This window comes from Sciurus carolinensis, chromosome 1 (assembly GCF_902686445.1).
Source record: "Sciurus carolinensis chromosome 1, mSciCar1.2, whole genome shotgun sequence".
In the NCBI taxonomy this organism is placed as follows: Eukaryota; Metazoa; Chordata; class Mammalia; order Rodentia; family Sciuridae; genus Sciurus; species Sciurus carolinensis.
The window spans coordinates 3,198,753-3,225,815 of NC_062213.1; the positions used below are offsets into that span (position 1 = coordinate 3,198,753).

A 27,063-nucleotide genomic window follows, 5' to 3' on the forward strand; every position below is an offset into this window, starting at 1 on the left:
CACCCACGCACCCAGCCCAAGACCAGCGACCAACACATCGTGAATGGGAACACACGGAGGCTCAGCGCCCGCGGGCAGGAGTGCCAGTCCCACCTCCAGCCCCTGCAGCCCTGGGACAGCGCCTCCCTCCGTGCCTCAGTTTAACCCTGTAGCTCCAGAGGGTCGCTGGGCCGCGGCCCCACAGGCCCTCTCCTGGGTCCTGGCGGGTCCTGGCGGGTCCTCCCGGCCGGCCGCGGGGTGGGGAAGGAGACGCCCCGCCCCCCCGCCCCCTCCCCCCCTCCCGCCGCCTTTGCCCAAAAGCGGCGGGAGCAGGCCTGACGTCAGGTCCCAGGAGGGCGCCGACCGGGCGGTCCGCTGCCGAGCGATCACACACCAGCGGAGGCCGAGCCGCTCAGTCTCCAGCCCCGGCGAAGGCACGGTGAGTCCCTGCGGGCGGGCGTCGGCGCTCCCCAGCGCCCCGGGCAGGAGGCTCCAGCAGAGCCCCGGGGCCCTCACTGCCCCGCCAGGCAGGCAGCCCGGGGACGGGACAGAGTCCTGGCAGGGGGGAAACTGAGGCCCCCAGGACGAGGGCAGGCAGGAGCTGGCCAGGCGAGAGGGGTGTGCAGAGGCACCCGCCCGCCCAGCACGAGCAGTGCTCTTCCCTGCTGCGGGGTGCCCGCGCCCCGGAGGTCCTCCCCACGTTCATTTATTCATTCAGTGACACACTGGACATCTGCCGGGGAAGCCCAAGCTGGGCCCGGTTTCCCCACCCTCAAGGCAGTGGGCTGGCCAGAGGCTGAGCCTGCAAAGGGATCAGGGAACCCCAGAGGCACTTAGCAAGCTTGGGGCCACAGTCACCCGGCTCCCAGCTGGGGCAAGGCTAGGGTGGAGGGCTAGGAGGACAGGTTCCCAGGCCCCCGCAGTCAGCCCTGTTCTTCCGGCTCAGGGTCTCTGCTCCTGCTCGGCCCTTCTCCTCCCCGTCTAGGAATGGGGAAACCGAGGCCCAGTAGGGGCTCATCTGCTAGCATGGACCGCAGAGCTGGCACTGCCCAGCCGGCTCTCCCTGTGAGAAGTCAGCAGGAGCAGGGTCCCCAGGGGGGCAGGCGGGATGGGAACTGGACAACAGCCAGGGTGCCTGGCGGGGCAGACATGGTGCAGCTGGGCGACCTTTGCAGGGCTGGGACAGAAGGCTGGTGGTGGCAGTGCATGGCCCTGGGCAGGAGACTGGACCTGCCCTCTCATCCTCACTTTCTGTCCCCGACACTGGGTTGTCTGGGGCTCTCCTCCCCTCTCCTCTCCCGCCTTTGTGGCCATAGGCAAGTAACTGCCCTTCTCTGAGCCTAGCAGAACAGGACCCTCAGCAAAGGCAGGGGCTGTGGCAGTGTTCGGCAGGAAGCCTGGGGCCCCATTCTGTCCTGGGTAACCTAGGGGAGTGGTGGGTGTCTGTGTCCAGAGGCCTGTGTCCTTTCTAATTCACACACTTCTTGGTTCAGCAGCTACCCTGCTGCAGCCCTGAGGACCAGCACGGGTGTGCGGGATTCGGGAGCCCAGGAAGGATCCCCAGGAGATAGCGTAGGTCTGAAGGGTGCCCAGTAGTGCTCACGGTCACCCTAAGTCCAGGCAGAGCTGACCCCTGGGCCCCGCACAGGCCCAGCTCAGAAGCGAGCTCCCACCTCTGCGCTCTCTCTGAAGCACTGTGCTCTCAGGCCCTCCTGAGGCTACGCTGCCTCCCTGCCCCCACCATGTGCTCTGTCAGGAGGGGCTGGGTCTGCCTGGGGCTCCTTTGTGCCCTCAGAGTGCTAAGGTTCAAGCCCAGGTCTGATGTCACCAAACACACGGTCCTAGCTGTTCCCTGGCCCAGCCCTGGGTACCCAGCCTGGGCTAGTGTCTGCCCAGCCCCTCTGCACAGCAGGATCTCGGGCATGAGCTGAGCTGAGCTGGGTCCCAGCAGCAGACAACACCCAGCCCCACCCCTGCTTGGGTGACCCTGGACAGAGGACTTAACCCCTCCCTATCTTGGTTTCTGCATAGCCAAAACGGGACCAATCACACCCACTTGGGGATATCATAGGAGGCATCAGTGGGACCGTGGAAGGGATCATATCAGCTCCGCACACCATGGGATTAGATCCCCCGGGGTGGGGGCTGACGGGGCACCAGGAGGTTAGAGGGTTTCAGGGAGGGCTGTGCCTGTACCAGATGACCCAGGCAGAGGGAACAGCACATCAGGCAGTGTGAGGGCCAGAGGTGCCAGGCTCAGGTTCTTCAGGCAGAAGAGCTGGGCAGGTGGTGCAGGTGCACACCATGGATTGTCTCAGCAGCCCCGGAGGGGGGGATGGGTTGGGGGCGCATGTTGGGCTGCTATAGCTGCTGCTACCCAGGCTAGAACAATGAACCAGGTGACAGGGAGGCACTGGCTTGGGAGCCTGCAGGACCTGCAGATGGCCAGTGTCCTCCCCTCCCCCAGGAACACAAGGGAGTTCCATCCAAGCCAGAGTCCCAGGGGAGGGACTGTCTGCTGGTGGCCCTCGAGGTAGTCAGCCAGGGTGGACTCCTCTGCGGTGCTTCATCCTCTCCCTGAGCTGGGTGGGGGAGCCCTGGCTGAGCCAGCTGAGACCATCTGGGTGACCTGGGGCATGTGGTCCATTTTGGAGGACTCGGTGGGTCCTGGCTGCCCAAACCCTTGAAAACAGTGGCCTGTGGTTCTGCAGCACACGTTCCCAATAATGGCTATTCCGGCCACAGAAGGACACAAGTGTCGCTCACTGGGGGCACAGGCTGGAGCCCACACAGACCCGTGGACGTGCCTGGCACAGAGACACCACGTGCAGACCTCTGCTGCCTGTGCCGGGTCCTGCCCAGCTTGGGCCCGATCCCCAGGTCTACCAGGTCCTTGCTGGGTGACCCGGGCATGCTGCTCACTTCTCTGGGGCTCCGGTTCTTCCCGGTGCAGCCTGGACGCTTGGTGGGAAGAGTCCACACCCGTTCTCCAGGCCTGCCCTCCCCTGCCCTGGTGCGCAAGCTGCAGGCCACCTTTTACCGAGCCCCACATGCAGCAGGCAGAGGAGAGACAATGGGGTGGACCTGAGAGGAGCCCAGAGAGTAGTCAGGACCTGCCCTCCCTGCCCTCCTGCCAAGGAGGCGGGTTGGAGAGACACCCCACCTGCTTCCCAGGCAGTGTCCCTGGGCGGGAGCCCTGCCTCCACTGCCCTGCTCACAGCAGATGCTCAGCCAGTGGGACAGCAGCTGCATACCCTTGGGGTGTGGGCACTGTTGTGGCCCTCAGGCTGGATGGGGTGGGAGCCCCAGGGGTGGGGACAGGATCAAATGACTTGGTGGAAAGTCATCCTTCTCCTCTCTGGGAAATTCCCAGAGTCGCAAGTTTCGCGAAGGCTCTGAGAAATCCTGTGCTGAGCATCCGGGTGGCCCCACTCTCCCACCTGTGGGCGTTTCTGGAATGGAGCCTTCCTCCCAGGAGGGTCCACAGGGAGTCTCCCGTCATCCGACACCTCGGTCACTGCCGGATTTCCTTCACACGCTCAGCAGACAGGGTCCCTAAGGTCACGGGTGAGGGAAGTGAGGCTCCCGGGGTGGAGTAGCTTGTCCAGGCCTCAGGTGGGGACGGGTGGAGCTGGCTTAAACCAGAGAGCACTGCCACCAAGGCAGCAGGGGGAACTGGGGAGCTAACGTCAGCAGGACCCAGCGGCCAGCCGATGACTGTCCTGGGCTTCCTTGCTGGGCTGGTGAGTGGTAAGGTGGAGCCAAAGCCAGCCCCCACGGCACCCTTGGTGGGCACCGCTGGCCTCCAGGAAGGCACTGAAAGCCATGGTGAGAGCAGCTCCCCTGCCATCCTCCGTGGGGCTGGCTCGGGGTGCCACATCCGCCCTGGGCTGCTCCCCCAAGATGCAGCAGTCTGACGGGGAGCATGGCACCCAGCAGTGCAGGGACTGCCCTGCGGGGAGGGGACTCAGGGAGAGGCACCAGGGGCCCAGAGAGGAGCGAGAAGGCGAGCCCAGAGCGAGTCCTGAGGGTGAACAGAGTGTGGCGGGATGCGGGAGCCAGCAGAGGCCTGGAGGGGAGGGCCTGCGGAGCGCGGGCCCTCCATGCCTCCCTCAGGCAGACGCCATGAGTGTGGGGGCACCCCAGCCCTGAGAGTCCTGGTCTCAGGTCTTGGAGGCCGGCAGAGGCGGGGAGCAACACCAGGAGCCCAGGAGGGAGGCTGGCAGGGTCTGTCTGGCAGAAGGCACCCTCCTGCTAAGCAGGTCCAGTCCAGGCCCCTGCTCAGGCTGGTAGCAGGACATGCCTCAGGGCCCTCTGTTCCCTCAGGAGCAAGCTTGTCTCCTCATGGCCCCGTTTCCCACTTTTGAGCACCTACTGCATGCTTGATGTCATGCTGGTGCAGCAAGCCTCATGGAAGAGTCTATGCCTCCCACTTTCACATGAGGAAACTGAGGCTCAGAGACTCTAGGACACATTGTTTTCAGAGAGGGAGCCAGGCTTGGCGGGGCAGTCCGGGCCAGAGCCGGACTCCAACCTCCCCCACTCTGTCCTCCCATCTGACTCTGACCACAGAGAGCAGGCTCCATCTCCTTGGGTCTGCCCTCTGCCCACCCCAGGGAAGTGTCCAGGTGTAGGCAGGCAAAGCAGGCCTGGACCAGTGGTGAATGTGAAGTTTTGCAGCCCTGACGCAGACTCCAGGCCCGGAGCGCCAGCACCATGCCCAGCACTGCAAACATGCCACACAAGCCCTGCCCACTGGGCTCCAGCCAGCTCTTCCAGGCCATAGAGTCTGCTCTGCTGTGGACTGTACCAGAGCACCTGCCAGGAAGGGGACAGGGGATGGGATCATCTCCCCCAGACCTCTCTGCCTCCCCTCTGCCTGGGCAGGGAGACCAGGCTGACCCCCAAGGGCCTAGACTTCCTTCTGAAGTGTTCACTGGGGCCACTGTCATGGCAAACGAGGGGACCTGGGCACACATTTGAGTTCCTCGTCCTCCAAAACAGAAAGGGTTGTGAGTAGAAGCTCCAGAGAGTGGTCATTTAATAATTAAAATCAGGACTTTAGTCACTGTGGAAAGGGAGGCAGAGAAGAAGGATGGCAGGATGGGACCCAGGCTGTGGCCAGGCCCAGGACTCAGAGTGTGACTGGCACTAAGGCTCCACATGTGACCTGGATTAAGTCTAAGAGTGCAACAGGACCTGGGGTCAGTGTGAGACCAGAGTTGGGTTCAATGCACGTCCTAGGCTGGGGTTCGGAATATGACAGGGATTGAGGCTCACTGTGTTACTGGGATTGGGGATCTGCATGTGACCAGGATCAGGACTCAGCATGTGACATGGATCAGGTCTCAGGCCATGACAAGGATCGAGATTTATTGTGTTACTAGGATTGGGGACAAGTGTGTAACCAGGATCAGGACTCAGCTTTGTTTGAGATCAGGGCTCAGACTTTCAGAGCAGAGAACCCTGCTCTCCTCACCTGTCTAGCCTCTGGGGTATTCTGAGGTCCCATCCATCCTGGACTCTGAAGGCCCCAGAGTTCCCACTGCCCTGGTCCGTGTCCCCAGCACCACAGTAGCTGGTGAGCACGCAAGGCTGGCCCTGGGGAGTTTCCTGGGAGGGCAGGACCCCTGTGGCCAGCTCCCAGAGGAAACATTTCGTAATGTTTATTATTTGTCTTTGGCTGTGACACTCAGACGCGCCAGGGCTGACAAAGTGGAAAGCCACTCTGCGACAGACCCCAGCGGTCTGGGCGTCTCCTCAGGTCCCTCTTTCCGGGGCCTCGCCAGTGCAGGATGAGGTTCCTCTGCCTCCTGGAGCCCTCTGGCTCTCCCTGCCTCCAGGAGGGCATAGGTTCCAGCCCCCGCTCCCCCTCGGGCCCTCCGAGCACCACCCTGGCTCCTGCCCCTTGGCGCCCCCAGGGCTGGTGCAAGAGCAATCCATTTATCACCCACGTCGGCCTGCCTGGGAGGGGCTGATAGAGAGCCCACCTAGAGGACACTGCAGCCTGGCCCCTGAGTGTTGGGCTGGCAGGGGGCCAGGTTCAGGCCTGGGCAGCACTTGACTTCCCCTAGCAGCCTCAGGGCAGGGGTCCCGGACAGGGGTCCCAGAGGCAGAGGGCATGCTGGGTGACCTCAGGCAGGCACCAACCTCTCTGAGCTGAGGATGGAGGTGGGGCCACCAGACCTGACCCTTGGGAAGCCAGGGTTCCTTCACTGCACCCACCCTGCTAGGCCAGGCACAGTCCCCCGGTTCCCTGGGCAGCAGGACTCAGTGTCTCCCCTCAGCAGGATGGAATGGGATGGCCAGAGGGAGCCTGCTACCCAAGGCCACACAGCCAGTTGCTGGGCGGGGCAGTGCCATGCTGTTTACAGCAGATGGCCCCCAGAAGGGAATGGGGAGGGTCTTCCTGACCCCACGGGGGACCCTGCGCACCAAGAATGTCTGGGTGCCCACCCCGCCTCCCAGCCTCTCCCCAGAGGCTTCTCCTCTCTCCTGAAAAAGACAGAAATGTCCTTATTTGGAGGGTCAGCCCAGCCTGGGGTGGGGGCAGGCTCCATTAACCCTTGCTTTATAAATAAAGGGATAAATCAGGGCCCAGTTAAACACTGCTCGGCAGGAACGTAAACAGAGGGGCAGCTCGGCCCAGCCCCCTGCCCGGAGCACAGCGTGCGCTGGACCCAGCCTCCTGGTGGCTGCTGGGACCTGGCTCCAGGCTCCCGCGCCAACCAGCCGCCCCACAGTCGAAGAGTAAGTGTGCCCTGCCCTCAGAGCCCACAGAGGACGGGGGCCAGCTCCCAGCCCATCCACTCTGCTGAGCACCCGTCCCCAGCGTGTTGACCTGGAGCTGACCTGGTGGAGGTGAGAAGAGCGGGGTGGCCGGGAGGATGGGGCTGTGACAGCAGGTCTGGGGACAGGGTCGGGGCAAGCAGCTCGCCGGCAGGGCTCCATCCCAGCAGAACGAGTTTATCAGCCATGACGTGTGCTGGGTGCGGCTGTGCCCTGATTCGATCAGCTCAGTTAACCCTCCCAGCAATAGCCAAATTCCAATAGTATAGATTAGGAAATAGGGCACAGAATGGTTCAGTGACTTGCCCAAGGATGCACAGCAGGAAAGTAGAAGAGCCAGATTGGAACCAGGCCCTGAAACCACATCTCGAGCCTGTCACCTTCCCCTTGTTTTCTCTCTCTAGCCTGAGGACAGTCCTGTGGGGAATGTGTGTTTGCCTGCCGAGCGAGAGCAGTCTTAGGAAGCTTAGCATTTTGCTGAAGTTCCACACTGCAAGTGTCAGGTCTGAGTGGCGCAGAGAGCAGGGATCTCAGGCAGGGCTGGGCAAGATTGTAGGGGGGACACAGTGGACAGACCAGGCGAGGTCCCAGCCTCAAGCGGAGTGGGGTACCAGGCTGGAGCTGCAGGTAACCCCTTCTCCTTGCTTCAGGGCCGGGGCCTGCTAGCCACCGCCATGCCCTCTGTGTCTGCGGCAGGGCCCTGGGCCTTGGCAGCCCCCAACGCCACCGTGACGGTAGCGTGGGTCAACGGCAGCGTGCCAGAGACGTCTCTGTTCCACCTGTTCGCCCTGCTGGACGAGGAGCTGCACACAGCCTTCCCGGGCCTGTGGCTGGCGCTGATGGCGGTGCACGGGGCCATCTTCCTGGCGGGGCTGGTGCTCAACGGACTGGCCTTGTACGTCTTCTGCTGCCGCACCAGGGCCAAGACGCCATCAGTCATCTACACCATCAACCTGGCGGTGACCGACCTGCTGGTGGGCCTGTCCCTGCCCACGCGCTTCGCGGTCTTCTACGGCGCCCGGGGCTGCCTGCGCTGTGCCTTCCCGCACGTCCTGGGCTACTTCCTCAACATGCACTGCTCCATCCTCTTCCTCACCTGCATCTGCGTGGACCGCTACCTGGCCATCGTGCAGCCTGAGGGCTCCCGCCGCTGGCGCCAGCCTGCCTGTGCCAGGGCCGTGTGCGCCTTCGTCTGGCTGGCTGCGGGCGCGGTGACCCTGTCGGTGCTGGGCGTGGCAGCCGGCGGGCGGCCCTGCTGCCGCGTGCTCGCGCTGACCGTGCTGGAGTTCCTGATGCCGCTGCTGGTCATCAGCGTGTTCACGGGCCGCATCGTGTGCGCACTCTCGCGGCCCGGCCTGCTGCGCCAGGGCCGGCAGCGCCGCCTGCGGGCCATGCAGCTGCTGCTCACGGTGCTGGTCATCTTCCTCGTCTGCTTCACGCCCTTCCACGCCCGCCAGGTGGCCGTGGCACTGTGGCCCAGCATGCCACGCCACACGAGCCTCGTGGCCTACCACGTGGCCGTGGCCCTCAGCAGCCTCAACAGCTGCATGGACCCCATCGTCTACTGCTTCGTCACCAGTGGCTTCCAGGCCACCGTCCGTGGCCTCTTCCATGGGCGCGCAGCAGAGTGCGAGCCCAGTGGCGGCGATGCGGTCAGCATGCACGAGGGCGCCAAGGGCTTGCGCCCCCAGCCCCTCCTCCAAGCTGGCCCTCCTGTGCTCACCCAGGCCCTCACCAATGGGCCTGAGCCTTAGGTCAGCAGCACTCCGCCAGGGGCCAAAGGTCAGCGTTCGGCCAGGTGACCAGCCCAGACACCCGCTGGGCCGGGGAAGCAAATTGGTCTCGTCTGGATGGACTGGAGATGGCTACCCCGGGTGCTGCATTGAGATTCTAAGGCCACTGTGCTGTGGTTGATTAGCAGTGTCTGCATGGGCTCCAGATGGAGTGCCATGGTCCGAGTGCCGATCACTTCCCTTCCCCGGGGTCTGCCGCATCCGCTGAAAGCCCAGAAGGCTGGCTGGAAATGCTGCTCGCTCGGCCATTTGTCCACGGAAGGAGCTCCTCGGGAAAAGACACAGAGATCAGTTAGGTCCTGTGGATTCCCAGGAGGGTTAGAAAAGCCCCAAGAGGCCTGCACACACACACAGGTGGCAGAACAAGGACGGGGAAGACGTAGGGACATCAATGTCACACGGCCCTGGGCTTGGGGGGCATCTCTGTAAGGCCCCCACCTGAGGCCTCCACGAACTGCACAGAAGACAGCGTGACCCCCCAGGGCCTCGACCTCCGCTGAGCCTCGAGCCTGCACAGGAGAGGCATCTCCAAGGGCGAGTGGTGTGCACCAGCAGCACGGCTGGTCCGAGTCAGCTGCGGAGGCCTGCTCCTCCTCCAGGGGTGCTGCTCAGACCCTCCAAGACTGTCCCTGGAGGGCGTCGGGGCCCAGACCCATCCTGTGGACCACGGGAACACAGCCTGCCGGCCGAGGGCCACAGGGCTTTTCTCCCCTCTGGAGCCACAGAGCTCAGGCCTGGCCGCCCTGACCCAGCTGTGTCCCCCACGCCGTCCACACAGGAGAGGCAGCTCTCTGGCTTGGACCTCTGATCACCTCCAAGCTAGAACCCGGATCACTTCCCACGTGCTTTCTGGCCCGTGCCCAGGCTTCTGGGGCCCTTTTCAGACCGTACATGGGAAGGGGCCTGTGGAGCGTCCCTGCCCTGGAACTTGGCCAGGACCACTGAGCAGGTGAGGTGGGATCAGGCCCAGCTCGCGCCCTGTCCTGTAAGAAAGTCCCCTGTGGCCTGTGCATCTGCGACCGGGGGCAGGCAGGGGAGCCAAAGCCCCCATCTTGTCATTGTCCACGCTCAGGCCCTGGAGAGGGTGTGGACAGGAGATCGGAAGGCCATTTACACCCCAACTTTACAGACAGGGAAACTGAGGCTCAGAGGGAAAGGGCTTTGCCAAGACTGCAGAGGGGGTACCCGGAGAAGCAGGGCCAGCGTGGTCCCTGGAGCCCTGTGGGCCTCTGGCTCCAGGACATCATGGGCCACTGGGGTGGGGGAGGTGGGCCCGTAGCCTCCAGCTGGCCAGATTGGAGCCCCGGCACCAGGGGCATGCCCAGCAGGGGTGCTGGGACCCCCGTCAGGGGCTTCTTCCTGGCCCCGTGCCCACGAAGCCGCGGCATCAGCCACTGTCATCCTGACCATCATCCCACCACCCTCACGGGGCAGGCCCTTTGCCGGGAGCTGCTCCTGCCCCGGCTCCAGGGCACTCAGCAGCCACAGCTCACCAGGACCAGAGTTCCAAAAGGCCAGGGGGCCTGGCTCTCAGGCAGGAGGTAGCTGGCAGCCCAGGAGCCCTGACGCAGCCTCAGGCAGGAGGCTTGGACAGGACTCCGGCTTTCCCAGGGCTGGTCCCGACAGGCGCGCTACCCGAGGGAAGACTTGGAGCCGGGCGGTGCTGCCAGCCACAGGGCGGGCACTCGCTGGGCTGCCCCGCTCACACAGGTGCTCACCCCGTGCTCAGTCCTTCAGGTCAGAGGCCCGGGACTCTGTTTACTCAAGGGCTCTGGCTTCTCTTGCTCCATCCCAGGAAATCCTCGGAGCCCCAGCCCAGGCAGCTCTCCTGTGACCTGGGGCATGACGGCCCCACCTCGATTCCCTACTACCCTGTGAGGACCACCTCACTGGACCGTGGCTACAGGGAACCAGAAAGCTGTGGGAGGGACACTCAGCCGGGGACAGCCTGGGCAAAGGCGGGTCCGAGCCTGCCTCCTGGAGCCCAGTGAGGGGCCAGGGACGCACCAGCCCCACTTGACTTCACGCGTGGACTGTGGTCCCCTTCTCTGGTCATGTGTGCCCCCTCCTCTGCCGGCATTTTGTGCCCCACCACCCTTCTGCCACTCTCTCCTCTTTCAGCCCCATCCAAGTCCCCCATCTTGGTTCACTGTCTGGTTAGCACTCTAATTCACACTAGAGAGGAAATGACTGACGCTAGCCGGCTGCTCTGCTTGGAGGTGGAGGGACTGCAAAGCTTCTGGCACAATCTCTTCCAGGAGGAGGGGTGTCTGAGGCGGGTGAGCCAAGTCCCTTTCCCCACTCTGAAAGCTCACCCCTTGACCTGGATTCCCTGGGGCCTCGAAGGCTTCTCAGACTGCCAGAGCCTGGGGTAGGAGGGCCACCTGTCTCCCAGGGCCAGGGGCGCTTTGGGGGCCGTGCTCACACCTCTGAGAACCCGGGCTGATGGCCTCCCTTGCAGAATGCCGACAGGCAGGCCTCAGCTCCCCGTCATCATGCCTCACCCCTGCCTTGTAGCTAGGGCAGGGGCCGGGCCGGGCGTCCACCCCAGTGACCCGGTCTGGTCCCTGGCACCTCAGTGTGCTCCCCGCTCCCGATGCTGCAGCACAGGCCAGGTGTGAGGCCCGTGCATCCCCCATCCCTGTCCTCCCTCCATCTCCAGATTTCCAAAAAGCCAGAGCCATGTGGAATGGTGTGTATATTTATATCCGAGGTCAACAGCCCCCTTTCCCAGACACCCTGATCCTGAACTGGGGCTGCTGCCCCCAGTGCCCACGACTCAGCCCCCAGGCTGGCCGGCAGGGGTGTGGGGCGCCAAGCACAGGGCCTGAGTGTACTGTGGACCAGCAGAATGGTGGACCCTCATCCCCAGTCCAGGAAGGGGACAGGGAGGTGGGCAGGCAGCCAGACCCCCCACAGAGTCCTTCCAGACCACCAGAAGTGTGGTCAGGAGGCCGAGGGGGAGCGCCTGGCCTGCAGGCCCAGTGAGTGCTGGAGTCCTCCCTCCTCTGGCCCCGGGAGGCGGGTATCGCGCTCCCTTCACACGTGGGCTTGGGGGCATGGGGAGGGCTCTCCCGGCCCCACGGGGCCCACTTGCCAGCCTGCGGCCCACTCTCTGGCCTCTGCCCAGGGAGCACTGGGGTGGGAAGAGCAGGCCACCCCATCAGCTCCCTGTCTGGCCCCTCCAGGCCGGAGGCAACTGGAGGTAAATATTAGGGCCTGTTTAGATTAAACGCCATTAATAGCAGGAAATGTCACCTCGGGCGCCCGTCCTGGCTTCCTGGAGGCCTGGACGCCTGAGGCGGGGCCAGGGCTCTGTCTGAGCTGGACACCCAAAGGAGGCCTGGCTGCAGACTCTGGCCCGTCCCTCCCATGGTGTCTTCTGCTCCTCCCTGGCACTCAAGGTCACTCCTGGGGGGCTCTGTGTGCCAGGCTTTCTAGCCCCCAGCTCCCCTCCTGGGCAGCAGGAGTGGGCGAGGCCATGCGACATGTGAAGAGAGCCCATGCCTGAAGCCACCCTGGGGTTGTCAGTCCCTGCACAGACCTGCCCACCCTCCGGGTCTGTGCTCCCAGCTCCCAAGAAAACTGAGGCTCAGAGGCATGGTGAGGGCTATTTCTCCTGGCCCTCCTGCCCGCGGCAGGGGCGCCTCTCCTCATGCCCCAGCTCCCTCCCAGCTGGCCCTCCTGGAGGCCATGGTGCCCCTCCCAGCAGGACCCGTCTTATGGATGAAGGAACTGAGGACAGACCCCCAACCCTGCCTCGCCACTGAGTGACTCACCTGGGACCCTCCTGCCTCGCCTGGCCCGCTGGAGGTGGGAGTCTCAGCCCAGATGGCTGGTGCCCCAGGAGTCGGAGCCTCCAAACACAATCTCGGGGGTGCTGGTGGAGGCCCGGCGGCACAGGAGCCACCTCTGCCCTGCAGGGCCTGCCACACCCTCTGCCCCCAGCCCACCACTCAGACCCTCCAACTCTAGCCAGCAGCGAGGATTTGAACAGGAAGAACTGGCCATGTTTACAACCTGCCTGAGGCTCTGGCCCCCTCCCTCCACACCAGGCCTCCTGGGGCCCCAGCTGGGGGAGTGGGCAGGTGCACTGTCACCTGCCCTGCGTGGAATCACCAGTCAGGATGGTGGCCCCAGGACATTCCTAGCGGGTCAGTGTCATTTGAGTCCCAGGTGTGCAGCCTGCTGTCCCAGACTCCTAGTAAGGGCTGCGCCCCAGGTCACAGACCAGGGACCAGTCAGGAGCTGCCACAGCACCTACTGCCCAGATGAGGTTGCAGTGCTGCTGGTCGGGGAAATCGCCAGAATGCACGTGGACAGGACTGCAGGCCTGGCCTGTCACCCAGGGTCCCAAGAAGGAGGACAATGGCTCTCAGAGCCTGGTGTGCCTGGGGGCCTCCAAGGACAGGGTGGGCACCACCCTCCTGGTGCCCACTGGAGGCCCATTCTCCCCAGAGCAGCAGCACCCAGGGCCTCGCTGTGAAGACCACACACTTCACCGTCCACACGATTCCCCCAAGACCTCCACACCCAAGGGCAGGCACTCAGGAGCAGAGGCCTGGCTGGGTGACAGGTGTCCACGTGTAGGTAAACGTGTACGTGAGCCCATGCACGGCAGCTCCTCCAACCCCAGCCAGCTACACGTCTTCCCTGAGCCTGTTTCCTCTTCTGCCCAGGGAGGATAATTGGCTCACTGCACCTTAAGACGAGGTTGTGAGAATGAGAACATGTGTGAGAGCACGTGTGCGTTCATACGTCAGTCTACAGGCGCATGTGAGCCCATGCATGTGTGTGATCTGTGTGTATGTGTGTGAACCTGTGCACGTGTGTGACTGTGTGTGAGCCCATGCTTTGTGTGATCTGTGTGTATGTGTGTGAACCTGTGCACATGTGTGATTGTGTATGTGAGACTGTGCATGTGTGTGATTGTGAGCCCATGCACGTTTGTGATTGTGTATGTATGTGAACCCTTGCACGTGTGTGATGTGTGTGAGCCCATGTATGTGTGTGATCTGTGTGAATGTGTGTGAACCTGTGCACATGTGATTGTGTGAACCCATGCACGTGTGTGATCTGTGTGTGTGAGCCCATGCATGCGTGTGATCTGTATGTCAGCCTGTGCACGTACGTGATCTGTGTGTGGGGTTCATGTCTGTGAGAGTCTATATGCTTGTATGTGTCTATGTATGAGTCTGGGCATGTGCACACGTATGTGGACGCATGTGTGCGTGTGTCTGTGTGTGAGTGTGCTGTGAATGTGTCTGCGTGAGTGAGCTGTGTGTAGGGTGTGCCTGTGTGTGCGACGCCTCTCAGTGTCTTGGAGTTGAGTGCTCCGAGTCTCGATTCCTCTGAGCTAATGGTGCACAGGGCTGCCCTGGGAGCACGTGCAGTCACTTGCTCCTTCACTCTGGTCCCTACAACCGCTGTGGACAATATAACTTGAGTTCTCTCTCCCCACAAGACATCTGCACACGCACACACACCTGCACACACACGCACGCGTGCACTGTGATCACGACAGGGATCCCCTGGCCCTCGTTCCCTGGGGCACACCCTACCTCCCTGGCCTTCTCCTGACATCTACACACACAGAGCACTTTCTGGGCGGGGTACAGAATTCCTGGTTCCTGGCTGCTTGTGACCTCGGGAGCCCCAGCTCTCCAGCTGCTGCTTTGGGCATGCTGCTGTGTGAGGCATTGGAAGCCATGGGCCACCAGGTGGCACTGCTGGCCTGGAGGAAGTGGTGAAGTCAGCTGTCACCACCAGTTCCCAGAACCAGGCAACCCAAGGGCGCTGCTAGGAGGAGCTGTGGCCCCAGGTCTGGAGAAGCTTCCCCTCCGTTTGCCCACCTGCCAGGTGTTAGGCAGGCTGGGAAGGGGCCAGAAGGGCACGGTGGCGAGTGTGTCCACTCGCCTCCTACCTGAGCGGCTGGGCAAGCTCCTTCACCCTCAGAGCCTGGGTCCAGTGAGGACATCGCCACTGCGTGCCACCCTGTGCAGGGCCCAGCGCAGGCAGCAGACAGGACAGCGTGATGGCCAGTGCTGGGCTCCACGCCGCCATGCCTCGCTGTCCTCATAGGCGCCCAGTTCCAGGCACCCTTACCTGGGTTGAATGAGGGGGTGGGTGAGCTGCTTCTGAGGGTGCCTTCGAGGGACTTCCAGGAGGAGGCCGCCTCCAAGGGGCCTCCCGGAGAAGGAACGGGCCACACGGGTAGGGTGAGGATGAGGAGGGTTCGGCTTTGGGAAAGAAGCAGGCCAGCCCCATGGACGTGAAGGGCCGGCAGGCAGCAGAGCACCCTCTTCCCAGTGATGTGCAGCCTCTGCTCGAGGACCACAGCCCACCTGGCACGAGCTCCCTGGGTCCGGAGGCACACCAGTCCTTTGGCCTGACAGGTGGGCAGGCAGTGTACCGGGAAGGACCGGCCTCTCCCCCACTGTCAGGGAAGCCCTCACCGCCAGGCCCTGTGACAGCGGGGCAGGCCTGCACCCCCGGGCCAGTTTCTCCTGCTGCAGTGTGGGGACACACTCAAAACGTCCCCTTCCACAAACTGAGTGCATGGGGGGGGGGGGAGTCAGGGAAGAGGCTGCAGTGGGTCGAAGCAGCCCCCCATTCAAAACTGGCACCCACATGCCCACCACCTGCTGGCCACCTGGCAGGTCAGCTTGCTGGGCCTTAGGATGCCTGGCTTGGCAGTGTCCCTCCTCAGGGAGGTGACCCCGCTCTGCAGGCTCACACCACCCTCTCTGTGCTGCCCAAGCCGGCAAAGATTGCTTCCCCTGCATAAGGATGAGGACAGCCAGGGGCGGTCAATGCTCTGCCAAGTCCCCGGGGGGCAGTGGGGCTGGGACAGTGGCCAGCCCCTCCCGCAGGCCGTGCAGCACGGAGACGGCGGGCTCTGTGGGCAGCTCAGGGCCTGAGAGCTTGCGAAGCCTCCCAGAAGCTTGGGCTGCACTTGCAGGGAGCTGGGAGCCCCTGAGGCCATCCGTGACTTCCAGGTTAGAAGACTCTCTTACCATCTGTGAGCCCAGAGGGGTCAGATGTCCGCCTGAGTCACGCCACCTGGCAGTGCAACCGGCCACGGTGTGGGCAGGAAACAGGCCCGAGTGCTGGGATGTCCTAACCAGCAGAGTCACCATCACCACCCAGAGTGCTGGCACCTGCCCTGAAGTCAGGCAGCAAGGGCACATCAGGCAGACAGACAGAGAGACGCAAGGGTAGGGGGCGGACCCTGGCCTCTCCGATCAAGCAGAAGGGTCCCCCACAGGGAGAGAGGGAGAAGTGACTGGCAGACCCTGGTCTGACAGCTGGGCTGCGATGCTACCCTCGCCCTGGTCAGCTGAAGAGGTGGCACGGCCTGGGCAGTGTGGTCACCAGCCCACCCAGCCAGCTCTACCCAGTGCCCAGGTTCCTGCAGAAGCCAAGGGAGCTCCTGTGGTGGGAACACTGGGCCCTGAGACCCTCCAGGGGAGACCTGCCAGAGCAGGGCCCGGGCTGGGCCAGGGGTCTCCCCAGACCCACCCCTGTGGGTGCTTCCCCCACCAGCCCTCTCTCCCCTCCCCTTCTGCCTGCCACCAGCCTGCCACCATTCCCAGAGTGCCCCCATCCTGCCCCCCAACCAGGTCTGTGCTTGACCTGGGTGACCATAGGGACAGAAACAGCCAGAATCCAGAGTCGCGTTTCTTCACACCAGAATCTGAAACCCTTTCTTCATCCCCTTCACCATGATGGCCTAGAACCTTCCGGGCACTTCCTTCTTCCTCTGCTTCTTACCCCTGTACCCCCAAGCGACTCACACGGATGCCTCTGCCAAGCGCTTGCCAAGAGCCCTCTGAAGGGACAGGAAGCAGCCACAGGTGCCCACGGGCCTTGAGACAGCCTGCAGGTCCCCAGCTCCAGCTCGGACTCCTGACCAAGCGTGCACTGAGCCCTTGCCTCTCAGGCCCTTCTGGCAGCTGCAGGAGGCACATCCCAGGACCCTAGAGAGCGTGCTGGGGCCCGGGACTCGGGCAGTGTATCCAGGAGCCCTCCAGAGCTGAGGCTGCGCCCAGAGGGGTGCTGGGCATGAGGAAGCCACACTGAAGCCAGGCCCAGGCACGGGGGCCACAGGGCCTTCAGCGCCCAGCAAGCTCTCCAGGAAGACCCCTGTGGCTGTGGGGCTGGACCCAAATCCCAGAACTAGCCCTCAGTTTGACATTGAGCAGGGAGTCACCTCTCTGGGTTTCAGTCCCATCAGGACAATGGCCACATAATGCTAATTTCCTGAGTTGCTATCATGAAAGTCCAGGAAGGGGCAGAACATGCAACTTGCCACCCACGGCAAGCATTTACTGAGTATCTACTGTGAGCCTTGGTGCAGAGCTGGGGTGTGCAGCAGTGAATGAAGCACACCCCTGCCCTCAAGGAGCCCACGGCCATGAGCCTGTGTGGCAAAGTCCTCGGAGACCACTGTGCTGGCTTTCAGTTGCCTGCCAGGAGTTGGGGGGGGGGGACTTTCCTCTCCATAGGAAGCAACGTTCACCCAGGCTTTGAGGGATGAGTAGGAGTTTCCATGGGAGAGAAGTGAGTAAGGACATCTCTGGCAGCAAACAATGGGGTAGATGTGGAGTTGCTGGCTGTGTCATGGGAAGCACAGGTGGCCAAAGGCCAGGCCAGCTGGCAGAAGAATCTCAAGCAAGTCACTTCCCCTCCCAGGGCCTCAGTGTCCCTGTCTCCACATGAGGATACAAAAACCTGCCTCCCAAGGAGGAAGATGTGGACGGGCAAAGACTCTTATTCTCTATTTGATTTCCCATGTCTTTGGAGACCAGGGTTATTTTTGTCCACACTCAGCTGCTTGCAAGCCCAGAGTTCGTTCTTTCCCAGAGAAAGCTGGCCTGCCCCTGCCACACTCCCCACTCCCAGGCCATGGTGGGGCATGGGCAGGGGCACATGGGACAGACACAGAATCTTGCTTCCAAGGAAAGCCACATGACCTGGTGATGGACCAGACACAGCTGAGTTGCCTGCCTAGGAAGCCCAGGGCTCCATGAGTCCAGGCAAGAACCCCAGGGGAGGACTAGGCCAGGCCCAGACAGGTTGAGCCCAGGCTGCGTGGCCAGGGAAGGGGGCCCAGCACCCTGCACAACACTGGGCTCCCACCCCGCACCCCTGCAGAGGGCCTGCGCACCATACTGTTCCATGGTGATGGGCTCTGTGGCCTGAGGCTCCTCCTGGTCTCCCAGTTTCCCATCCCCTTCTCAGCCCATCCCTGTCCAGAGGGTGAACCCAGAGGGCTTGACGTCTGGGAAGAGAACTGGTGAGTTTTGAGGACCTCCATGACCCACAAACTGCCACCCCCCCGTCACCCTGGGTGACCACCCCGGAGAGGGGCTTCAGGGCCTCTGCCTTCCAGCCAGGTTCGCTGGCCGAGAAGTCAGGACACCTCGGGCGCTCTCCCTCACCCTTTCACAAAACCCCCATCCCACAACCTCTCTCCCACCATAAGACTGCTCAGCCCCGCCTGCCAGGAGCCCTTGCCGTGTGACAAGGCACTAGATGGAAGTGTCAGGAAGGAGCACCTAGCACACCCTGGGCTGGGGGACCAGGGGGCACGGAAGGGCCCATGGCTGCAGGAAGGGCCAGGAGGAAGGGGAAAGGCTGGAGATGAGTGGTGGGGAGCTCGGGCCAGCAGGTCCCAGGCCAAAGACATGCCAAGCAAAACTCTCGCTGCCCCCAGAGCTGGTGGTGTTTGGGAGTCTGCAGAGGATTCTTGCCATGATGAGAGTGGGTCTGGGGCACACATCTGACCCGGAAGTTGGCATCATAGGTTCCTTGAGTCCCAGCATCCCCATCTCCCAGAATCCAGGAGGCGGCAGGTGAGAACTGCAGCCTGCAAGCTGTAGAACCCAGGCAGAAAAACCCTGCAGAACCTCTCTGGTAGTGCAGCCTCACTGGTAGGACGTCGCAGTGATCCCTGGTGACTGCTCCCCAGCACCCGCTCACGGACCAGCCTGGGCCACCCCCAGGCCAGCCCACCTGCCCTTCAGCCTACAACGCCTCCTGTCGCCACCCTCAGCAGCCCACTCCCCCTGCAAGGCCCAGACCAAAGGGCCCCTTTCTCCAGGAAGCCCATCCTGCTTCCCAGCCCCGCCCGACCCAGGGAGCAGCTCCACCCCAGAAGACCAGAGCCACCAAGGCATGGTGCCAGAACCAAGGGTGGGCAGGTCTGCAGGGGCAAGGGTGTGGAGAGAGCACAGCTTGGAGCACCCGGGCTCTGAGCCAGTCTGTCACCTCTCCTGGACACTTCTGTGGCTTCTGGGACCACTCCCAACAGCCAAGAGGTGGAAACAACCCAAATTCGCATCAACAGAGGTCAGCAGCTCTGCAAAACTGCCATGCAACCACAGAGGCAGTGACCCACAGAACCCTGAGAACAGCACAAGTGAAAGAAGCCAGGCGCAGGGGCCCCTCAACAGGCAGGTGCAGAGGTGGCCGCCAGGGCTGCAGCCTTCACCGTGGACTCTACACCAACTGGTTCACTTTAAAATGGTCCACTTAGCGCCACGTAGATGGCTTCCCAATTAAGAGATGTTGCAACACATCCTTACCTGAAAACGAGGATCACAAAACCAACGGTGTGAGGACTGACACAAGTGCTGCGTGTGGCCAGGGAGATGCTGGAGCCCACCCCAGGCCCAGCCTTGGTGAGTGGCCAAGTATGAAGGGGACATGAGCCGTGGCTGGAAATGCTCTGGAGGTGACCTGCGGGCCCAGCTCCCCACCCTTCCAGGGAGCCTTTCGAGTGTGCAGGAGACTGACCATGGGCCTCAGCCCGCTGCTGCTGGGGCCCCAGCATGGGATGGTGGCCCACCCTGGGCAGGGCCTGGGCGTGGGGTGTCACGGGTACTGTGCCCGCCTGCCTGCATGCCTGCCAGCTCAGTGGGCCGTGCCTGTGGGCAGGAGCCAGTGACAGGTTCCTGTGACTGTCACTGGGCTCTGGAATTGGCCTGCCCCACCCCACCCCACAATGGCAGCAGGGCAGGGCTCCGGCCAGCATGGGCCTGGTCCTCAGCGGGTCGTGGGTGCCAGAAAAGCCTGTGTTGTTTTCCTCTGACTTCTCTAACAGGAGACCAAGAACACTGGCAGTCAGAATCCAAGGTCAAGGTGCCAGCAGGGCTGGTTCCTTCTGGAAGCTCCAGGGAAACTCTGTTTCCTGCCCTCCTCGGCTGTGCCCAGCATGAATACTCTGCCCACTTGGAGACCCTCCCTCCCCTGCTCTGCCCTCCACCCTGCAGGCCACCCTCTGTCCCTTCTGCCCACACCAACCTTCATGGTCCCTGCTGCTCACTGCCCCACCCTCTGCAAAATCCCCTGCAGTGGGGACCCACGAGGCCTTGACCCCAGAGTCGCACCTGCTCCTCCATTGCCCCGTCAGATGGTGCTCCCGGGGCGGCTTCACTGAGGGTACCGTCTCGGTCCCAGCCCTGGTGGCCCAGCACCCAGCAGACCCGGGATTGTCCACCAGGGATCTTCAAAGGCATGTCCCTGGCACCAGTCCGCTGCCCCCACTTGGCACAGCCTTGCCAAAGCCTCCTTGTCCTCCAAGGGCCTCACCAGCCACTCAAATAAATTAACGTTCCCATCTCTGCTGACTCATGGAAGAGATCATCGGGGGCTCCCGCCAATGACCGTCAACCCTAGCCCGCCAGGGAACAGGCCTGAGCCCTTGGGGACTGTGCCATGAGCCTGAAGCCCCGCCAAGTGTCCCCATCTGCCTCCCGCCTGCTGCTGTCTACACCACGTCTGAGACCCTGCTGGTCTCCGTTGCCCAGGACTGTGCCCTGACCTTGACTGAGCCCTAGAGAAGACAGGGACACTGGGCCTGGTTGCAGATGGGAGGCTGGCACTGGGAGCACGGGAGCACACGGGGCCGGGTCCCCCACACACCGTGGCAGCCAGAGTCCATCCACTCACCTGGAGGGGCTTCCTGGACCCTGGGTCACCCTGGACTCCCAGCCCCTATGCATATGGGGAGGGAGCCCAGCACAGACTTCTGGGCCTGGAGACCTTGAGGAATAGTGTGAGTCCCAGTCTGGAAAACCTGGGGCCTCAGACCTCTGGGCCTCAGACCAGTCAAGCTCAGGGACCCTGTGGCCCAAACAGGTCATTTCAGAGAGTGGGAAACCAAGGCCCACAGAGGAACAGCAAGAGAGGAGTGGAGCAAGCCCCTAGCCCTGGGCCCCAGGTCCCCTTCCCCGCTCCCCCACAGGCCTTTGGCTAGTTGGCCTGGGTCTGCAGGCTGCCTGGCTGGAAGGACAGGCCCCGTGGGTCCAGGCCTCCGGGTCTAGGGGCCCAGCAGGGTTGGAGCAGGAGGCAGGCCTTCCGGTGGAGAGGGAGTCAGGGCAGGGGTCACCACCCTGGGCAGATCCCTCACCCTGCTCGGGAGGAACCCCACCTGATGGTCCCAGGGCCCAGCCTGAGGCAGAAGTGAGAGGAAGGTCACACTGCCCAGGCCACCCTGCTGGAACCCAGGGATTCTGCCAGCCAGTTACCTCCTGGTCTCTTGAAACATTTTGCAGAATGAAAACTGGATTTTTTAAAATTTCACATTCTCTTTGGGGGTCTGCTCTCGTTTTTAGTCAGTATTTGAGGTCTACAGCATCACAACATCAGCGATTGACAGTGTTATTTTTAGCGAACATTTTTTACAGCACCTTGGGAGTTAGGAGCTCTTGAACCTTCCAGAGAAGCTGGGACGTGGAAGAGAGGGCAGAGGGTGCGTCCCTCCCGCTGGAGGTGTGACGAGAGCACATGGTTACAGACAGCAGTGGACTAACCAGTGGACTAACTGGAGAGGGAGGGTCAGGCGGCTGGATGTTAATTGCAGGCCTGGCCTGGCTGCGGCTCCTTGTCTCCAACTCTCACCTCTGCCCTGCCCAGGTAGGCCTCAGGGAAGGGAAGTGGCCGCTCCCTCCTGTGGATGCATAGACGCGATCCTTGCACGTGGCCAAGGACCAGGTCAGAGGCTTCAGTGGGAGAGTGTGCGTCTCTTGGGAAAGCCCTGCCCTCCTGGTTAAAGGCAGCTGTGTTCCTGGGAAGGTCACAGGAGCCCCAACATCCTGGCCATGTCACTGTGAGGCCGGGGGCCTGGGGGTGCTGGAGGCCAGATCCCTAGCACCACTCTTTCCCGTCATGCCAGGCTTCCTCTGCTGTGTGATGCGGGGTGATCTGGGCACCTTCTCTGTGATCAGCTTGCTCCCTGTTGGAGTCGGTCGCTGGACACAAGGTCTCAGGACCTCCCCACCTGGCCTCTCTTCCTGATCCCCACGCCCTGTGCCCTCTCCATGCACACCATCCCCTCTCAAGCTCATGCTCATCCTGCAAGGTGGCTTGGCTGCCTCCTTGCTGGGACACTCTCTGACGCTGGAGCTCCCGAAGCAGCTGGTCCTTGCCAACACTGCTACGTCGACCTGAGGCGCGGGGACGTCAGCCCAGCACACTTGCCCCGCAGAGAGCACATCTGACTCCCCATCACCACCAGGGACCCCTCCAGAAAGGAACTGACCTCACAGGCTCCTGTAGGAGGTGAGCAGGCAGGGACACAGGGTCAGGACGTGGACAGCGAGGATACCTCTCACACACTGAGCCTGTGTCTTCCGCACAAGATCCCTGGGGAGCCACAGATGGGAAACAGGCTCAGAGAGGTGAGGAGACAAGGCCAACATGACACCAACTCAATTACCAAGGCTTCTGCACCCCAGGATGCCTCATGCCCTCCCTCAAGCCTGCTCTGGGCACCAGGCTGAGGACGCCTGGCCAAGGCCCACCACCCCTCCCCCACCTGCAAGTTCCAGTCTCCCTGCCCGGGAGTTGGCACGAGCCCTCAGGTGTACATGTGTGCACGGGCAGATGCGTGCACACCTACGAGCTTCCTGCTTCCCCAAACAACCTCTCAGCTGTGTCGGCCCACATCCTGGCCCAGGTGTGTGCACAGAGGCAGGGTTGGGGTAAGAAAGGGAGAATTTTCAGGTCAGGCTGGGTTGGGGTCAGGTACACAGGCAAAGCAACTGAAAGAGTAGAGAAAGCTCAGGGTTCGAGTAGGAACTTGTGTTGTAATCCTGTGTCCAGATCCTGCCAACAGGAGGTTAAAAACTCAGGCAAAAGGATGATACCCGAAATGTGACTGACTGCCTCTCCAGGCAGAGTGCACTGTGGGGCAATGATTTGGCTTCTGGTCCAACATGCACCAGCTGGAGATGATTGCCAGAGGTACAGAACCTTAGAGAGCTCCCTCATCTCACTGCTTACCAATCCTGGACATGCACTGAACCCTGATCCTGGTCACATTCTGAGCCCTGATCCTGGTCACACACTGAGCCTTGGTCATAGTCACACACTGAGCCCTGGTCCTGGTCACATACTGAGCCTTGGTCATAGTCACACACTGAGCCCTGGTCCTGGTCACACACTGAACCCTCGTCCTGGTCACATGTTGAGCCTGGCCCTATCCATCAGAAGACTTGGTTCAGGCAGTACCAGTGCTTAACCAGTTACTGAGCTGTGGCTCCAGCTCCCTGACCTCCTGACCCCAACTCCTGCCCTTAAGGATGCCAGTGCTGTGTCCCCTTTCCGGGAGCTGGCCCATCCCAGGCCTGAGCCTGCAGGCTCAAGAGTCCATAGGCTCCCTAGACTTTCAGGCTTGTGTGGGGTTGGCTGTGTGCCCTGGACGGAGCCTGGTGCAGGAGCGGAGAGCGACTGGCCTAGTACCTGGCAGAAGGCTGAGCGACCTCATCTTCCTGTGTGTTTCCCGAGCACGTGCCATTTGCCAGGACTCGCAAGGCCTCCAGGCCTGAGAGGGCAGAGCGCCAGCCATCTGCCCGTGGCACTCTCGCTGGAGGTACGGGCCAGGCAGAGTGGACACAGGAGACCTCAACAGTCCCGGGAGGCTGGAGCATTGGCACAGCCGTGGTTGGGAGGCACAGGGGACTCGGGCACAGAGAAGGGATGGTGGCTGGTCCTGGGTGGGCAGCGAGCTGGGATCAGAGCAGGGGTGAGGTGACGGCGCCTGCAGGCATTGCTGCTGATCGCGAACCCTGGGGCCAGGTGGGGCTCGGGGGAGAGGGCCTGAGCTGAAACCCTGCCTCCCAGAGGCCGGAAGGACGGCTCGCGGAACAGCAGAGGGCGCCTGCCTGGCACGCACTGCGTGCGCATGTCAGCTGCTAGGGAGGCACTCTGCTCTGGCCTCCCAGCCTCCCTTTCCCTCCCCCTGCCGGGCATCTTCTCCGTGGTCTTCTGCCTGAGGCTTGTCTTCTCCGTCTCTTCACCTGTGCTCCTGTTCTGCCCATCCAAACCTCTGCTGCCCAGCCTCCTCTTCCAGGAGGCCTGCCTGCCCTGACCCTCAGGACTCGCAACCTCGGCCTTGCTCATCGGGGACCACCGCCACGGCCTTGACTGGGAAGCTCACCAGCTAGCGAGTGTCTACTGCCATGCTTAGACGCTATCGCCCCATGCTGCCAGCTCCACCAGCGGAGGCCAACCTGTGGCCTCGTGTGTCAGTGCAGCAGGTACAGAGCCCACCCTGGAGGGAGCGGGCAAGTGTCCTCCGGCAGGCGCTGCGTCCGAGCCGGCAGAAGTGCACTGCGGTGGGGCTGGGCTGCCACTCACCCAGCTGCCCTGTGTTGGAAGGAGGGGTGGCCACAGAGGGCTTCGTGGAATGGCCAGGTCCACGCAGAGCATTGACCCTCAGGTGGCTAGGCCTGGGGAGGGACGGGTGTCCCAGGCAAAGGGGACAGTGTCCACACAGCATTGCAGAGCACCATGAATGCAGCAGCTGCAGGTCCTTCGAGGAGAACCTAGGGACGAGCCGCAGACAGCAGGTAGAGGGCACGGAGGGCCAGGCCAGGTGCCTGAGCCACACAGCAGCTCATTGTGTGGGAGCCCAAACTGCATGCTGCCGTCTCTACCCCACCTGGGGAACGTCAGAGCCAGAGCAGGGCCCCACTGACAGTGCAGTTGGCATTGTTTGCCCTGGGGCTGGTTTCTACCTGCACCCTGATCCCATGACCTCCAACTTCTAGGGGACCCTGATAGACAGGGTCACATGAACAGTTGTGCAGGTTGTAGACAATAGTATGGACTGAAAACCCATCATGCTTAACTCACCAATTCATGCTCCTGGGACAGGGTTGCATCTGTCTTCCCCAGGACAAATGGCTCCAAAATTATAGGGATTGAAAGCAACAGAGACTTATTTCCTGCATATGCAAAACCCACCACAGGCCAGGCCACCCTGAAGGGCAACTGAATTCTATGCAGGGTGCCCCTGCAACAGGAGGTCCCCAGCACAGCCTCAAGGGGTGCTTGACCTCTACAGCCTGGCAGTGGCCTGTGTGCTTCTGCTCACAGCCATTTGATCCAGCCCAGGTTCACGGACCTGGATAGGGTTGAGGCAGGTGAGGGTCAATGTGATCCTTCTGGGCCTGGAGAGGAGAATGGAGTAAGAGTCGCTCCTGGATGTCAGTCAGCTGTTACTACAACAAAATACCTGAGGTCATCACTCAAAAACGCATTTGGGCTCAGAGTTTCAGAGTTTCCAGCTGTGGTTGGCTGACCTGTTGCATGGGCCTGGGATGAAGCAGAGAGTGTGGGAGGGAACTAGTTGCTCAGCTCTTTGGGGCTCAGAAATCAAGAGAGAGGAAGAGGAGGGGCTGAGGTCCCTTCAATAGCACCCCCATGACCTAACTTCCTTCCTCCAGGCCCCACCTCCAAAAGGTCCCCCTGCCTCCCCAAAGCACCACAGGCTGGGACCAAGCCTTCAGCACATGGTCTTTGGGGAAGGTACCTGTTCCTGGTTCATGCACAGGGCCGCAGACCCAGAGGGTGCACTACACAGCCTCCCTGGTGCTCAGGCACCTGGTCCTCCAGCCCTCCCCGAGCTAGGCATCACACAGGTGCTCCTGCAACTAGTTTTTGTTGAACCAAGTGAACGGGCTCCACACGTCAGGGGCTTCATGAGAATTTGTTCAGGGAGGTACCGGGGATTGAACTCAGGGGCACTCAGCACTCAGGTTCTCACCGAGATGCTTACAGCCTCACTTTTGCTGAGGCTGGCTTTGAACTCTCAATCCTCCTGAGTCACTGGGATTATATGTGTGCTGTGTTTTTGAATTGTGTCTTAGTGTCCGTTTGATAAGAGGACACTGAGGCTCAGAGAGGGAAGAAACTTGCTCAAGGGCACACAGCCAGCTCATTCATGGCAGAGCAGAATTTGAATCCAGGACTAAAGGCGCCTTCCCACTTCAACTGCCTTCCAACGTGGCTCCGTTCAGCCTGCTCACGGGAACCTGCTGCCCCCACGCCATCATCACAGAGGCAGGGTTGACCCTAAGCAGTTTACCTCACTTCTCTGAACTGCCCTTTCTGCAAATGGGCTGTTAAGAGGATTTTGTTCTTGCAACATAAACAGATTTGCAAAAAAACAAAATGCTCAAGACCATGCCCATGTTGGGTAGCGGCTACCAGTGTGGAGCATCTGGATGCTGGAGAACCTCATGGGTCAGGGTGGGTGAGGAGGCCCCATGTGGGCTCTGGGCGTGGCGAGAGGCAGGTGCCGAGGCCAGAGGCCCCATCCTGGCCCTTGCCGTGCCCAGGTCAACAGGAAGCTGGCTGAGGGACTGCAGGCCCTGGGATGGGCCTCCCTTTGCAGTGCTGTCCTAGCAGGATTAGGGGACCCCTCCACTCAGGGACTTGGTAACCAGCTCTTGTTTCCACTTGGTCCTGACGGAAGCCACTGCAGATGCCACCGTTTGGTCCCCCAGCCTCTGTCCCCACCTTGGTAGAAGTACCCACTGCCCTCTGTTGTCACAGCGCTGTATTCCCCACTTCCACAGAGCCCACATCCTGCGAGCAAGAGCAGGCCCTCAGGACCCACCCACTGCCCTGTGCCTCCCTCCTGCCCTTTCCTTCCTCCCCAGTCCTGGGCAGCGCAGCCCCTCCCCAAGCACCCAGGCCCATCTCTCCAAGGTGGAGCTGGCCTGGCTTTGCAGAGGCCCCGCAGCGGGCAGGCGGGTGCCGTCCCAGACACAGCTGGGGAAACAGGCTCAGCGGGCAGAGCCGGTGGCCCTGCCACACAGGCACCAGAGGGGAGTCCCTCCTTCTGATTCCTGAATGTCCAGTCCTCCGCAGGCCCACCTGGCCACCCAGCATGGCTCCTGCAGAGCAGCCTGCATGGCCCATGTGGGTTCCACGGCTCTTCCCCAGGAGGCCTGCCAAGTCCCAGCCAAGACCACCACCCCCAGCGGAGCCCACCACAGGACCCTGCTTGTCTGCTCTTCCCCCACACCTCCCATCCCACCCGCTTCTTTTGGCTCCCAGAGGCCACCACCCTGCCCCGGCCCTCTGCCCTTTGTCCTCCGAGGGCCACCAGCTGTCTGGTCGAGTGTGGGCATGGCCTTGGCTATGCGCTCCTTGACTGTGACTCATGTCCATCAGCTCCAGGAGCAGACTTCGTCTCTCATTCCCT

General features: G+C 62.2%; 1 protein-coding gene across 2 annotated transcripts; it reads left to right on the forward strand.

The window, feature by feature from the left end:
- The first annotated feature begins 231 nt into the window (after positions 1–231).
- On the forward strand, positions 232–13,401 carry Gpr20 (G protein-coupled receptor 20). Of its 2 annotated transcripts, XR_007104447.1 has the most exons (3): positions 232–418; positions 7,419–9,510; positions 10,357–13,401. XR_007104447.1 is itself a non-coding variant. In XM_047521478.1 (2 exons), exon 2 carries the CDS (start codon positions 7,443–7,445, stop codon positions 8,520–8,522), a length of 1,080 nt encoding a protein of 359 aa, XP_047377434.1. In that variant the 5' UTR covers positions 232–418; positions 7,419–7,442; the 3' UTR covers positions 8,523–13,401. The 2 variants fall into 2 exon arrangements, 1 of the variants encoding a protein (XP_047377434.1); XM_047521478.1 differs by having other exon boundaries at positions 7,419–13,401.
- Positions 13,402–27,063: the final 13,662 nt, after the last annotated feature.

Bases quoted from the DNA above. Each gene is read 5' to 3' on its own strand.
- Gpr20 (XM_047521478.1), top strand. From the start codon at position 7,443: ATGCCCTCTGTGTCTGCGGCAGGGCCCTGGGCCTTGGCAGCCCCCAAC.